The sequence below is a fragment of the Coturnix japonica genome, chromosome 1, assembly GCF_001577835.2.
Source record: "Coturnix japonica isolate 7356 chromosome 1, Coturnix japonica 2.1, whole genome shotgun sequence".
Taxonomy (NCBI): domain Eukaryota; kingdom Metazoa; phylum Chordata; class Aves; order Galliformes; family Phasianidae; genus Coturnix; species Coturnix japonica.
The window spans coordinates 164,021,591-164,037,410 of record NC_029516.1 but is presented as its reverse complement, the minus strand read 5'-3'; the positions used below and the strand labels follow the sequence as shown (position 1 = coordinate 164,037,410).

Here is a 15,820-nt window from a genome sequence, read left to right as displayed (position 1 = left end):
TGACACATTAACCTGTCTCAGTTTTCCTACTGATAAGAAAAATGTATTTAATTGTATGTACTTTCTTCTAAACATTTACTTGCACGGCCAGCATCGTGGACTGTGATTTTCTCACTACAACTGCTACTCAGTGATATTTGCATGAACTGATTGATTGACCCATTTTTAGAGAACAGTGGGACTAGAACCCATCCTCATAGATTTTATTCCCCAGGCACAAAAATTCTTCTGCTCTGATTTGCATTAAGAAATGCCTTCTTCCTGGATTTTAGCAGAACTCAAGGATGAGCTGAACTCGAAACTATTTCACTCTGGACACTTCTCAGCATGCACAAAAGCAGAACTTTGAGGTGTTTAACTCACCATAAGCACTGAGCAGCTCTCTAATGTTTATGATGGAAGGTTCTTACAATCTCTAACATGAGCTGGAGACCCTGTAGTGGAATGGCTGGTGAAGTTCCACTGCTGTGCTTTTCCCCCACCTACTTCAGGAAAAAAGCTAAATTTCCCCTAAATCACTGCTGATTTCCCAGTATTTTTTGAGTCCCGTAGTGCTCCTTTCGGCTTGCCAAGGGCAAAAACAATTTCACAATCTCTGATGTTGACTCAGCAGATGTCAAGCTAGATGACACAGCAGCATACGAAGATTCACCAGTCCCTTTTTTCCAGTTATCCACTGAACAAATATAAATGCAAGTTAAGTGTTGAGATCTGAATACTGAAGACTAAAATTGTTCAGTGGATGGCAACTAACATGACACATCCAGGAGCTCTTAGCCCTACTATCTCTTGTGTTACATCTTACTGACAGATATTGCAATAATAAGTTAGTCCCTTTTTCCACAAAGTATAATGCAAGTTACAATCACAACTTTTAAACTACACATAGTGAAGTTTGAACACTAGTCAGAAATAAAGACCTTTCCTTAAAGATCTCATGCACCTGCAAATAGTAGAATCAAAAAAAAAAAACAACCCTATCAGGCCTGGCCTTGAATGCCTCCAAGGCAAGGTCATCCACAATCTTTTTGGGCAACCTGTTCCAGTGTCTCGCCATCCTCACAGTAAAGAATTTCTTCCTTGGTATGTAGACTAAATCTACCCTCTTCCAATTTAAAACCAGACAGTAGCAATCTAACATATAGCTTTCCTACTCGGTAGGCAAATATTTCAGCTACTAAGAGAAAGCAGTAAGTGAAATTAGTAGTGCTTGTTATCTTGCTGAGATTTTCAAGCCTTCACAGCTACTGTTTTTTATGTAGTATTCTGAGTAGCTTTCATCTGCTCAGTCTCTTTTACTGTATCAGTCTCATCTGGGATTTGGGAGATGCTAGTCCAAGTGCCTGGATCTTCATTAGTTTTATACGCTTATTTCTTTGGGTACAGGCCATTTTGAGCATACCACAAGGCAGAACCGCAGTCAGTTAGGGTATATTTATGTTCAACGGAGAATCATAGAATCATACAATGGCTTGGGTTGGATCCAGCCATATCTAATACCAGACCAGGCTGCCCAGGGTACCATCCATCCTGGCTTTGAACACCTCCAGGGATGGGGCATCCACAACCTCTCTGGGCAGCCTGTTCCAGCACCTCACCACTCTCTTGGTAAAGGACTTCCCCCTGACATCCAACCCAGGAATAATTTGAGAAGTACCAAAGTTGTTGAGCATGGAGACAGCATAAGAATCAGTAAGCACTGTTTTTTTCAAGCTGCATCAGGGAAGTTTAGAATGGATATTAGGAAAAGATTTGTCATCAAAAGAGTGCATGGGGAGTATAACAGGCTCTTCAGGGCGGCAAGCGTAGGGTGCTGGAGTTCAAGGAGGGTTTGGTTTATACTTTCAGAAATATGGTTTGAATTTTGGGTGGCCCTGTGTGGAGCTGGGAGCTGGACTCGATGATCCTTGTTGGATCCTGTCCAACTTGGGATATTCCGTGGTTCTGATTTTTAATTTTAGCTTTGAACTTTGCTGTTTGAAGCTTCTCCAAACCATTTGGAATAAACTCATACATTAAAAAGACTGGAGATTTTTAAAGAAATATGGATCTGTAATTTTTGATTGAAATCTGAAACACTGATAGGAATTCACATGCAAGTAGACCTTAGTGCACAAAGACCAAAATCTTACAATAACATCAATCATGGTGAACAGGCTTTTACTTCTAATCAATGATCTTGGCTGATCACTCCTCCTCTGACAGTGTTAACTTGCAGAAAGAACAGCAAAAAATTCAGTAGCTGTATCATTTAGCAATCAATTAACAACATGCAGACTATATCCCAGACAGAGAGTCGTATCCCTTTCAGTTCATACGTACAAGAAATTGCAAAGTTTAAACACACTTCCTTGGTTCAATTTTTTATTTATGTTTATTTTATTTTTAATTTATCACTGTTAGCCAACACAAACCTAGGATCTATAATCTTAATCTAATAACAAGAATCTGAAAACTTTTAATAGCATTTTTACTAACAAGGGACTGGGAATCTTGGCAATTCCCATGAAGAAACTAATGGAAAACTTAGATATTATAAGATCTTCAGAGAAGCTAAAACAAATTAACATACTCCATAAATAATTGCTCAGACGGGGTTTTAAATTCTATTAATATTTTCTGTCCTATAGGAACAGAGTTTATCTTGTATCCTTAAGCATCTCAAAGGAATTCACAAGCATCACTGCCCTAGCATTCTTTTACCTATAGTCCTTCACACTTCCAAAGGGAAACAGTTGTTTTCAGAAGACCATAAGTAATTTTCCCATTATTCTGTATATGGAGGCAGAAGAAACAACAAGGGAGTTGGCAGAATTTCTATTTTCAAATATTCCCCTGCAGATGAGAGTCACTCTGTCCTTATCTACATTAACTGCTAAACTAACATCTAACAGAACTAGACTGAATCACAAAACCGGAGGTTGTGCACACATTTACACATTGTGTGGGTAGAAACAAACACTGCTGTAAAACCCCTCCTTCTTCAACCCCAGGCTAACAGGAACTAAACAAGGATATGCCCTGGGGATCCCCCAGAGTCATAGGAGGGCCATTTGCTGGAAGTTTGTGCTTAGTATTTGCCCTTAAAAAGATGAAGGAGAAATCTACAAAAATTGATCTGACCTCATTAACATGTAAGATTTTAGGACAAGCTTAGAATAATAAACAGAAGTGGGTGAAACAGGACAAAGTTCCTCAGGGTTCAGAAGAAAATTATCTCACTTTTCATGCGACTCTTCACAGCTAGTGATAACATCAGACTAACTCATTTACTGAAGCCTTCTACTTAAGGGACTGGTGCTACTGAGGTTTCTAAAGGGGCATCTTTCAGTATAGTCCACTCCATTCTAGCAACTGTTAGCATTCAAGATATTCAACAAAAAAACCTTTTCAGTATGTCTACTCTCCTCCCCAGTTTCTCTTATCTTTTGAAGTCCTGAAACCTGCTGTTTCTTGTAGGATTCTTTATTAGAATCTTCTTGGGATGATAAAAACAAAACAAAACAAAAAAACAAGAACAGAAATATATTATTATTTCCTGCTGACTATAACACTTTGAGCTTTTAGACTTCCCCAAAATACCCTCAAGTACCTTGTTTTCTTTAGAGTTCCCCCTCACTCCCACATAAAGAAAATAGTAAGACTTATCTTTCTGTCAAGATTTTTGTTGTTGTTGTTTTTAGATAACCTCTCTGTAGGTGTGCCAAATAACTCATTTATCTGATCCTTCTCCAGACACAGGCATAAATGTTCATTAAGCTCATGGGTTAGCTATAAACATTTTCTCTCTTAACAAAGGATAACATAGGGTTGGGATTACATCTGCTCAAAGATAGCTTTATGAAACAAAAAACATTCTTAACTAAACCATCTTCCTTAAAAATACAATTTTTTTTTTTCTCTGAGGGAAAAGGAATGTGATACATATGAACAAATGAGATTTTTACATAGTATTTGACATTGTATTTGACATGTATACATGTATTTACATATATTTTTACATAGTATTTGACACGCTGCAAGCTAGGAAATTCTCAGTTCAGCTAAGAAAGTTGGGATCACTGAGAAACGTGGAAATAGTTAGAAGGATAACAGTAAGTTATGCGGGGTGGAGGATATCAGGCTGGAGGGAAGTTCTTAGTAAACATTGCTGAGCACAGTTTTAGTCTTGGTCCAATAATGTTTCCATTCATGATCCTGATACCAAAACTAGCAGTGTGGTTACAGAACTTTTGAAGATGAAAACATTATAGAGAAAGAAATGAGTCATTGCGATTACTGGAATAATTGCTTTGAACTAAAATGCAAAGGACTTATTTTTGGAACCAAAGAGCGATTCTGCTTTATCTTTGGAATCTGGTGGATTAAAAAAGTGGATTAGTGAATGTAAGAGGCATAATTAGGCCATGAGAGACAAATAGACTGTTAAAAAGAAAGGTGTACTGCAGTAGCATAGTCATTAGTCTTGTTTAGAAAGGCCTCGTATAATTACACTAGGCCATGATCAAGTAAGACAAAATCAAATTTGAGGAGATGTAGTCAAAAACTATGAGGAAGTAAATCAATATTTTATTTTATGACAGAAAGCTTTGATTTATTTAGTGATCATATGGCAGACTTAGGGACAGCTGAACAATTTGCTGGATGAATAATTGGCTGGATGGTCAGGCTCAGAGTGTCATAGAGAACTGAGCTAAATCCAACTGGCAGCTGGTCACCAGTGGTTTTCCCCAGGGCTCAGTACTGACATCAGTTTTGTTTAACATTTTTGTCAATGATCTGGTACCTGGAAGTGGTTTCATTGTCCACTGGTGAGACTACAGCTAAAATATTGCATTCAGTGCCAGAAGGACTCTGAGTTGCTCAAACATGTGCAGAGAAGGGCAGTGAAGCTGGTGAAAGAACTAGAAAAAAAAACTGTTATGAGGAATAGCTGTGGGGGCCAAGGTTGTTTAGTGTGGAGAAAAAGAGACTGAGAAGAGACCTAATCGCTCCCTACAACTATGTGAAAAGAGGTTATAGTGAAGAGAATGTTGGTTTCTTTCCTCGTGACAAGTGTTGGGATGTGAGGAAGCTGTCAAGATGTGACAGGGGAGGTTTAGCTTGGATATCAGGTAGAATTTCTCCACGTGGAGAGGGATCAAACATTGGAACAGGCTCCCAGTGAAGTGGTGGAGTCCCCATCTCTAGAGGTATGGTTACAGCGCCAACGAAGATGGTTTAGTAATGGGACTTGGTGATCTCAAAGGTCTTTTCCAATCTGTGGTCCTTCCTTCTGTAATTATATCAAAGAACGTGGCAAAATACAGTGTCTTTTCAGCTACTGGATGATGCTGTAGGAAGAAAAATTGTACCTAAAACAACACTGTGAACATATGAATATCAATTTTTTAACCATCAGAGAAGATTCTGTTTCAAACATCCAGTAGTAGATGGGGTTTGTTAGTTTACAAGTGAGATTAGACACTACTGCCTGAAAAAGCAAGGTAACAAATTTATGAACTTAATAATGTTTTCCAGTCTTATTCTTACTAAGAAAAAAAAAAAAAGAATTTTCCCCAGTAGCACATTGATGGAGTAATTCTGGAGTGAGTATGAACTGTAAGTTTTCAATGGGTTTATTAATATCAACTGGAGACTGTCCTGTGGGCAGTTTCAGCCTAAGAAAAAGAGTATTTTACTTTTTTCACTTTACCAAATTCTGCAAGCCATATAGTTAGGAATTAAAGCCTTATTTATTTATTTTTTTTATTTCCAGTATTCACAAAAACATACTGTGAATATGAAAAAGTGAGTTTCTACAAATGTTTAGGAAGTGCAAAGATCACAAACTGTGTAAACGAGCTCTCAGCTGTTGTATCACCTCCTCGAAAGCAGTTTCTGGCAAAGGTGGGTAGCGCTGAAGTAAAAGTATTTTTGTGCCCAGTATTGATGGTTATTTCCATTGGAGTTATTGCTGACTCGAAGGTGTTTACAGACAGCTTTCCTTGAAACAAGGTACGCACGTTGTGCATTCATATCCATTTCTGTACTGCCACAATATGTATGGAAGGTCTACTCCAGATAAACATATAAGAACCACCCACCTGCTTCTGAGATAAACCCACAAGTGCACTTGAATAACACTACTTCCTTTTAGTAACTGAGCTTGCAGTTTCTCAGACTTTTCAGGATGGAGTTGGATCAGCCACACACACAATCAAGTACTACGGCAGAAAATGGGCATTCCCAGCGGCTGTTTTGTACTTCCTTGGCCCACATCACCCTCATCCTTAGGTTGAAAGCAACCTTGAAGATCATCAAATTCCAAATCTGTGCTATGGGCAAGGCTGCCCCAGCCCCATCCAACCTGGCCTGGCATGAATGGGGCAGTCAGTCTCTCTAGGCAGCCTCGCTGCCCTCTGAGTAAAGAATTTCCTTCTAACATCTAAACTCAACCTTCTCTCAGTTTAAAGGCATTCTTCCTTGTCCCATCACTATTTGCCTGTGTAAAAAGTCAATCCCTCTCCTGCTTGTATGCTCCCTTCAAGTTCTGGAAGGCCACAATGAGGCCTTCTCTTCTACACGAGGAATGTTATCTCTGGATCTCTCTGTCCCTGGGGTCTCCGAGCCTCCCCCGTCCCCAAGACCGGCCCTTCGCGCCCTCCCCTGAGCTTCCATAAGCCCAACGTAAAGCAACGACCACGAGCTCAGCCCGCCCCACTCCTTGCAGGCCGTACCCGTTGCGGGCCGGCCCCGCTGGAGGGCAGAGCACGAAGGGGGAGGCGACGCGAAACGAGGGGCGGGCACTGCTGGGGCCGCGTCCCTGGCGTGTGAGCATGCAGCGCCGGGAGGAGGGCGGCCTCGGCCGGGCCGGGGGAGGTTCGGACTGAAGTTAGGGACGGGAAGAGAGGAAGAGAGAGCGCTGCCGGAAGCGGCGGAGCGGCGGCTCGGGGAGCCCCGCGGGCAGCATGTAGTTGGGTGACAGCACGCAGACAGCAGCCGCCTGCCCCGCCGGGCCGGGAGCCCGTTCTCAGCGCTCGGCTCCTCCGTTTCTCGTCGCGGTTCTCCGTCGGCCGCCCGCCCCGCCGCAGCCATGGGGCTGCCCACGCTGGAGTTCAGCGACTCGTACTTGGACAGCCCGGATTTCAGGGAGCGCCTGAAGTGTCACGAGATCGAACTCGAGAGGACCAACAAGTTCATCAAGGAGCTAATCAAGGACGGCAGCCTCCTCATCGGGGCCCTGCGGAGTGAGTGGGACGGCGGGGCCGGGGGCGGGCAGGGCAGGAGCTTCTTTTGTTTGAATGGGCGCCGGGAGCGGGCTCCCCTGCCGGCCGACGGGGAAAGAAAACCTCTCGTCAACTTTCTGCCCCGCTTCGCTTCGCCTCGCCGGGGCCGGGTGAGCGCCGGGGTCAGTCCCGGAGCTGCGGCTGAGGGCTCCGCCGCGCCCTGCGCCGTGGGGAGGGCGGCTCTCGGGGCCGGGCTGGCAGTAAGCGTTACCTCGTTCAGCCTTCGAGTCAAAGCCTCCTTATCACAGCTCTTAATAATGAGGATGTCGCCCTATTTATCATGCGGATAAACGGAGAGACGGTTGTTTTTATTAATTGGCAGTGTTGCTGTTAGTCGGGTCTCCCGTAGGCGAGCTGAGGATGAGCGCTTCCATCCTTTTGAAGCTCCGAGAGGTGAGCGCTGGGCGTCCCGCAGCGTGGAAGCGGCCCTCGCTCTTAAAAGAGAATAAAACAAGGGCCGAGAGCCACCGGGGCAGTGCTGGGCTCGGCAGAGTTCCTCTCCTCTGGCTGGTGCCACCTACTTCTCGGTTTTGTTACCCAGGACTTTCCTTTACTCTTTCCTTTAGAGTGATGGCTCGCAGCTCCTTGTGCTGTTCCAGGGAAGTCACTTCAAATAATCCTTAAAATATTTGCCACGTTGATGCGTTCTGCCAGATTTACGGAGTCAAAGAGTAGCAGCGTTGCTCTTTATGTCTGTTCAGGGAACAGGTGTTGCTACCATCTCCTTAGTTTGGAGGAGGTCTAATGGATGCTGACCCAGAGTCTGAACCCAAAGTCTGTCTCCCTGCCTTAAACAGGAGGGTCAGACTGTAAGGATTTTGTTTGGCCAGCAGCAGGATTAAATGTTAATTGTACTTCTGCAAGTCCCGTGCTTTATCCTATAGCTCACATATAGCGTTGAAGTTAAATAAAGTAACTGGTAGCTTTTTGAGACTCATCTCATAGAAGTGCATGTGTTTCCAGAGTCGTCCCTTTTTTAGGGAGTAGCTGGATACATGTCTTAACATCTTATGTCAATTTGAACTTTGTATTAAATTCAGTAAATTCCTACTCAGAGAATAAGGAGATGATTACACAGAAAATCTCTGTGTCTGTATATGCATATATGTAAAAAACAAACAAACTCAGTGGTACCTTTTTCTTATAAGAACAGAAAGTTTGGTTCTTAGGTTTTCTTTTTACTAGAAAGCTTTCTCCGCCAAACAGAAAGATTGAGTTTAAGATGGTAAACATATTCGTTTAATACAAATTTACATTTACAAACCTGCTCCTGCAAGGTGTTGCATACCAGGAGTAAGGAAGGACAGGATGCTGCGTGGGTGCTCATTTGGCACGAACCAGCCCCGGAGATTAACTGCTTCTTTTATTGATGTTTGATCTGGAACATCTTTGTTCTTAAGTTGTCAAAGAAAGAAAACTGAAGGATGAGTTTTCTTCATGAGAAGAAGTTTAGGCCTTTGCTTTGAAATGAGTTTTTCCCTTATCTTTATGAAGACTACTTGAAAATCCTTGTTAGATTCAGACCTTTAACGATTCTGTCCCTCTTCAAGGACAAGTGCTATTTCTGTTTCGTGTGATTACTACTTAACCTCCAAGTCCTCTCAACTTCAAAACTTCTTAATTCAAATGTTACAGTGGTTGACACGCTGCTTGTTTTTTCTATATGCAACTTTACGATGCTGTCTTGTAGCTTACCGTGTCTTTTAGCCTTAAGAAAAAACAGTTTGCTCATGCATGGGAAGAAATACTTCTCCTTTTATTCACTTAAAATCCCTTAGCTTCATGACTGCATGTTACAGAGAATGCTGCCTCCATTCCTGTGTTAGGACGACTGTGAAAATGCCTGGGTTTTCCTCAGTAAAATAGACATCCTTTCTGTACACTGTACAGGCTCCACGCAGATGCTGTACAGTGGCCATATAAGTAGAACTATCCTAGGATTTCTAGAGTAGAGAACCACCGACCTGTTAAAAAGCCCTGTTTATTCCTATCTTAGCATCAATATCAGCGGAACTTAAAATACTTGTTATTTTAAATATTTTAAATTTTATTTTTTTCTCTTTATGGAAATCTAATCGAACAGTGTAGAAAGTATTTGATTTCAGCGCTGAACTCTTGTGCCCTGGTCTTTCTGATTTAATAATGCACCATCCTTGAACAGCAAGCAGTACTTACCATGGTTTATCTCTCCAAGTGATCTAGGATTTTTCCTTTACATATTGTTTTGGAGGATCGATTCTGTTAGGTGAAAAACTTCAGACTCCTGTGGAGATTTAGTGGAAATGAGTTTTGGAATATTTACTTCCTAATCATGCTTAAGGAAGAGACAGTGAAGATTACTTAATGCAGTCAGAAAATAACATAATCTCTTAAGTTGTTTAAATATAAAATATTAATTGAATCTGTGATACAGGCGCAGCTTTTCAGAACTCAACTTTCATATTAAATGACAGCATACAGGATATTAATTTGTTCACCAATCAGTATCTAAACAATGGCAGTAAAAATGCAAAGTTGAAAAATATGTGATAAGAGAACTGACATAAATTGGAGGTAGAGCAAATATGCTTAATGTAGCTTGCGACCATTTTGTATTTTAATTGATGGGGTGACCCCAAAATGAGGTCACATTTTGTTTTACTGTCACTCTGTTTCATTCATTCTGGAGATTCCTTCTTTCCAATGGAAAATGTAGAGCGTGGGACTCATAATGTGATCTCTGGAGCAGCAGTTGACTGTTGTGAGAACAAATAATACTAGGATTGATGTCAGATCCTTAGCAACTTTTTTCCTAAGGTACTTTGCACTGTCTCCTTTCTAAATATGTAAAACTTCTGGGGAGTACTGTAAATGAGCACAGGTTCTATCTCCAGGTTAGTTGGGTGGTAACATGACATTTGTATGGCTATCACGCTTCCTTCAGCCTTTTCCTACAATTTGGACTTCCAGAGATACACTGCTCTGTAACACTAACTGAGGTGCTCAATGTACTGCTCCTACTTGAAAGGCTCACCTTGCGCACGTAAGATATGTATGCTGTCTTAGAAAGTTACGTTTATACTGAGACTTAACCTCTGTGTGTAGGTGCAGTTATGTAGGATTGTATATTTTTATTTGATGCATTTGCGGGAGGGTTTTCTTGTCTTGAACTTAGAAGTTAAGAGAAAAAAAACAAACAAAACAACCCCCACCAAGACACTTTTTAGCAAACATAATCTTGTTGGTACTATTCGCCTTCTTGATTACTGTTGATAGTTACCCAGCTGTTGATTTCTTCTTTAAAGATCTTTCAGATAAATGCATGTTTGAACTGCTCATGCTGAATTACTTAGTTTAGTGAAGTCTATCTGCACCTGGACTCACAAATCAAAACTCAATTGTTTTCCCTTTTCATCGATTCTTTCTCGTTTTCAGTTAAAATTCAAGTCTGTTTTCCTTGTACATGTCTTCATGTAGTATGCTTTGGAATTTCATTCCTTATCATTAATGGCCTTTCAAAAAATGCAGCCTGGTCCGGTGGGGGGGGAGTGGTGTTCATGTATATCAGATAGAACATTTCATTATATGTATGCTTATAATTTCTATAATAAGGCCTACTGTTCTGCAGGAGTTTTAGTGAATGCTGTATCAATCAGTCCAAAAAGGTAATATGCATTTTGTACAGCTGATTTCGTGGCTTCTCTCTGTGCAGAAGCCTTCAGTTTTGCTCTCTGATTTTAAGGCCTTCTTTCTTCACCTTAATTGCAATTTTAGCTACAACTTCATGCATTCGGAGATTTCAGCTGTGCATTTATCAAAAGTGCTTGTATCTGTGGCTGATTTAAGTAATGAAATACCTTCTAAAGTATTTTAAATGGTAGTGCAGAACTGTAGTGTAGGATAAGTATGATTTAACAGATATCTTTGGGACTTCATGAGTATTAGCAGTCTTATTTATTTTCTTATTTTTGGACTTGTCCCTTTTTTACTAGGAGATTAGTAACGTGAAATTCTCAGTTTTAGTTTGCTATATAACACATAGAGAAACAGGGACAAGGTGGAAATATTGCAGGGGGATTATGTTTCTTTTTATGAGTGATTTTATATAAATACAATACAGAAAAGACTGTCTCACTAAGCTGTTTGGACATATGGTTTTCAGGAATGATTTCTTGTCTCATAAACCTAATTATAAAAGTACAATGCTGAGCCTCTCTGTATACCCTGAAACCTTTGGGCTCAACAGACTAGAAAAAAATGGGGACAAAATTATAGCATAAGAATCTATGATCTTGTTATCTGTCTTGGGATTTATTTTTTTTTTCATGTAAAAAATTCCTTTGTAAATTTCCAGAGAGCTGCATTTTCCCACATGTCTTGGCCTCACATGTTTTCATGTGATTGTATCTTTAAAATGTCTTTTCCAGATCCCAACTGGAGCAGAGCGAGTTCATTGAATAATAACCACTGAATTTTGGTAGCAGTCATTCTCATTGATTAATTTAAATTCTGGGTAAAGCAATATGCTTCGTATTCCATATGTGATACTATGGTGGTGAACGTGGAGTATAAAAGAGTATAGCTTCCTCCTGAGAATTTGAAACATAACTCACACCGTCTCTGTGAATGGATTGTTATGGAATGCTGAAGTCGCCTTCCATAGTAAAGTTGGGTGAGACAGGGCACAACAGTTTACATCTCTTGGTCTCTAAATAAGTGGTTAATTCCCTTCCAAATGGAGGAAGAAGTTTCCTGCTAAGCAGTTAAAGCCTGGTAATTCGTATTTATATTTTGAAGTCATTTGCTCCCCCGCTGTTCTGTTGTTTGTACTGTCCTGCTCAGCTCCTGCTGCTGCTTCAGAGTGATCCACAGATTGTGGGCCTAATTCTTGAAAACAGTTTCAGCAGTGTTCATGCTTTCTTGCAAAGATACCACTGATAAGCTGGTTCTTGGCCAGAAAAAAAAGCTTAATTGCTTCCTCTAGTTTTTAAAGCAGCTGCAGACTGTATTGCATTATATTATCTTTAACAAATATATGTGGAGAAAGCAAGCACTGGCATGTGGTGGTCTGTCACAGAGCACAGTATTTTCTGTCCATCATATGATGTTTGATTTTGAACCAAGAATGCCTGCAAGGGAATTCCCATGCTATCAGTAAGCGCTGCTGTGTTAATAGAGCCTTTAAAGTGACTCAGCATGGGTGTTCTTGTGCCTTAAAACTGAAGCAAGTATTCTTTGGAGAGGCCTTGTAATTGGATGATGTCAGGTTACCAGAGGAGCGCTTTGGAGTTTCAAATAGCATATTAAATGATGTCTTTGCTATGAGAAAATGCTGTACCCTTTTTTTCTTAAACTAGTATTTTCAAACTTTTAAAGTGATTTCTGAAAAGAGCAAATTTAATCTGTTCCTTAATGGTCCAGCTGGCTTTTTGTCCATGACATGCTTCTTTTGCTATGAATAAGGGTAATGTATTCTATTAATAAGAAACCAGCTGCTTCATGAATATTGTCCTTACTACAATGGAAAATATGATGCTGTGGTCACTGAAATTATATAGAACTCTTGGGATTTCATGGGCAGAAGCGCTACAGCAACTTGCAATTTCCTGTTATAGTAAATAACTTCACATTTGTCCCCTGTCAAAAATATAGAGGACAATACAGTCCTTTATACTGAAACGGTATGTGAAGCAGTTCTATGGCATTGCCTTTATATTTTGTTCCATAGTCTCAAAACTGCCATTGTTCTTACATTTGGGATATGGGGAGCTTAGGCATTTAGGAGCATGGATTTCTTTGTTGTTAAATTCAATCTTCTGCTAGTGTTGTATCAAGTAATCCCTACTTGTCAACCTCCATTTTAAAAATACTTTTTAGCCTTACTGTTTCTGCTGGAAGACTGTTCTAAAACCATGTTACTCTTGAGGGTTGAGTAACTTAATAAAAATAAATTTAATCTGGAAATTCTAACTTGTTTATGCTCATTTTGTTTTCACTCATTTCTCCTGCACTGCTGTTTATTTGTATTTTCCCTTGGAATAATCATACCCTTTGCTAGACTGAACAGGCTGTTCCCGTCCTCTCCTGCTAAAAGTTTTTCTTGTTCCTTAGTCGTTTTCGTAGCTCTTTTCTAAACCTATTTGAAATTGCTTTTAAATGTGAAGGGGAATGGCAGAAAGAAAATAGAAGAAACACAAGTAGTATACTAATGTGTACAGATTTGATTTTTTATTTTTTTATTGTAGTCTGTGAGATATCGGTTCATTAATTGAAATCATTGTTTACGATCTTCTTCTGACTGTGTGGAACTGAATTCCTCAAACATGATGAAAAGTGAAAGAGTTTGGGGATGTTATAAGCAGTACCAGTAAAGTAAACGTTGAACTTAAGAGAAAGGGCCTCACCTTCTTCCCTATTTAAGATGAACTGAAGTACTGTTGGGTAGTAAGCTCCCTTTGGTCCCCTTTGAAATGCAAATAACTTTCATTAGGAAGATAATGTATTTCACATCACGTTATGAACCTTGAGCTATATTACTGTGTGATTTTACAAATCACTCACATTATCAACTGAAATTGGTTCCCTATCATGAGTTCTGCAAACTTAACTTTCACAGGACACCAGAAGCTGCAACAGCACGTTGCAGTAGTGTTTTTTCTTAGTATAATTCAACTATGGGAAGAAAGCATGGAAATTCTGCATGTGCCTTCTGAAGTCTTATCTCCTTTTAGCATAATATTCAAGTGGGATACCAGGTGCCACAACATTGTATATCTGATATTTTGCTACAGCGTTGTATATTTGATATTTTTCAAGGTGCTTAAAGAGTTTGCATGTTGGCTGTGCATTATACTGTCTGAGAAGGAACTTCTGTTCACTGAAAGATAAAAGTGAAATTAGGCTATCACCAGTAGAATTATTCTTCTGTAAACAAGCCTGTAACAGAAATAAGTGTAATTGGGGGGGGGGGGGGGGGTGGAACAACAACCAAATAACAAGTAGAAATAAGAAGATTTGGTGTGTTGTTCTTGTAGAGTTAAAAGGACAAATAAGACTCTATTTAGCTGTTCTTTGTGCTTCAGGGAAATCTTCAGTTCTCCCTTTGCTTTCCAGTAGTTGGGGAGACAGTAAAGTTTGTTCTTTTTGCCTCCAATCGATAGCACAGGTTGTCATCATTAATCAAATTTAACTTATCATTTTCTGTTGTTTTTACTAGTTTTACATAAAGCAAATTCTTAATGTGTGTAATGAAAACTCCTTTCCTTAGCTGTGCACTTGAACTTAGCTATTGTGGAGCCACACTCAGTTTTGCTATTACTGTTTCATGACCATTGAGGGAACGATTTACTTATTTTGCTCATTAAAGTTCTTATGCGTGTGATGGAAGATTCGGGCATATGCTGATTTAAAAACAGGTCAGCAGTGCTGAATAAAGTTTGGAATTTATCCTGCTGTCTTCTAAAAGCATGTATGCAAGTTAGAAAAGGGATTTTTGCTTGAGCTATTAAAGTAGATAGACGAATTAGAGTTCATTAGTTAGGTATTAGGTATTTGACTGCTTCTTGATAAATGTTGTTCTTTGTTTTCTCTTAGCACACTTACATGATTACATATTTCTTTGATATCTGCGAACCATGTGTTTAAACAGCTCATTTCCTATGTATTTTTGCTGAGGATCGGGCAGCTGTCTGAATTGGGCTGATATCAGTAGACAAGAGGATGTATAGAAGAAACAGGAGCTGCTGTGTCTTGCATTAGCGCAGGAGGCAGTCAGTTAAGGAAGGATGGTTCTTCCTGTGTCATTCTGTAATGTTAGGAATGGAGATTCAGCTTCCCCTGTTAGCTGTGACATGCAGTATATAGATTCCTTCACCTATGTCTTCTCTATGGCTCTTGTCCAAGCTTCCTCCAGAAAACAGCAATAACATGAAAAACGCAACCCAACAAACCATCCTAGCTACAAAAAAAAACAAAAAAAACAAACCCAAAAAACCACCAGCCTTTTAAGGGGGGGGGTCCTGGGTTATTAAACTTACTACCATGGGATATAGGGCACTCACTGACATCAGTAACCATGTGCTATGCAGTAAATACATTGCCAAATTGAGTCTTTTTTTTGTGGAAATTCCTATTGTGGCCTTGAAAAATATCAAATAGTGACATTCTTCTGCTTGGGTATTTGCAGCAAAGACTTTTCCTTGCTGCTGTGTCACCTATGTAGTTTTAGATAGTTATAGAGATCATTGAGTCCAACCTCCTGCTAAAGCTGTTGACCTGCAATTGGTTGCATTGATAGGTGTCCAGCCAGGTCTTGAATGTCTCCGTAGATGGAGACTCTGCAACCTCTCTGGGTGACCTGTTCCAGTGCTCTGTCACCCTTACCATAAAGAAGTCCTTACACATGTTAGTATGCAGCCTCCTGTGTTACTCCTGGGCCTGTCAATACACACCACCAAGAAGAGCCTGGCCTCATCTGTTTGCCTTCTACCTCCCCTTAGGTATTTATAAACATTTATCAGATCCCCTCCTTGTCTTTACTTCCCCAGGTGGAACAGACCCAGGCTACTTGGTCT

The 15,820-nt window shown here is 40.2% G+C and overlaps 1 protein-coding gene across 1 annotated transcript in view; it reads left to right on the top strand.

Moving 5' to 3' along the window:
• Positions 1-6,727: 6,727 nt before the first annotated feature.
• The window catches only part of ARHGAP42 (Rho GTPase activating protein 42), a 144,635-nt gene continuing 135,542 nt past the window's right edge, over positions 6,728-15,820 (top strand). Inside the window, exon 1 of the mRNA XM_015852280.2 lies at positions 6,728-7,229. Within this exon, the coding sequence (XP_015707766.1) occupies positions 7,076-7,229 (154 nt within the window). The 5' untranslated portion in view covers positions 6,728-7,075. The remainder of the gene's footprint in view (positions 7,230-15,820) is intronic.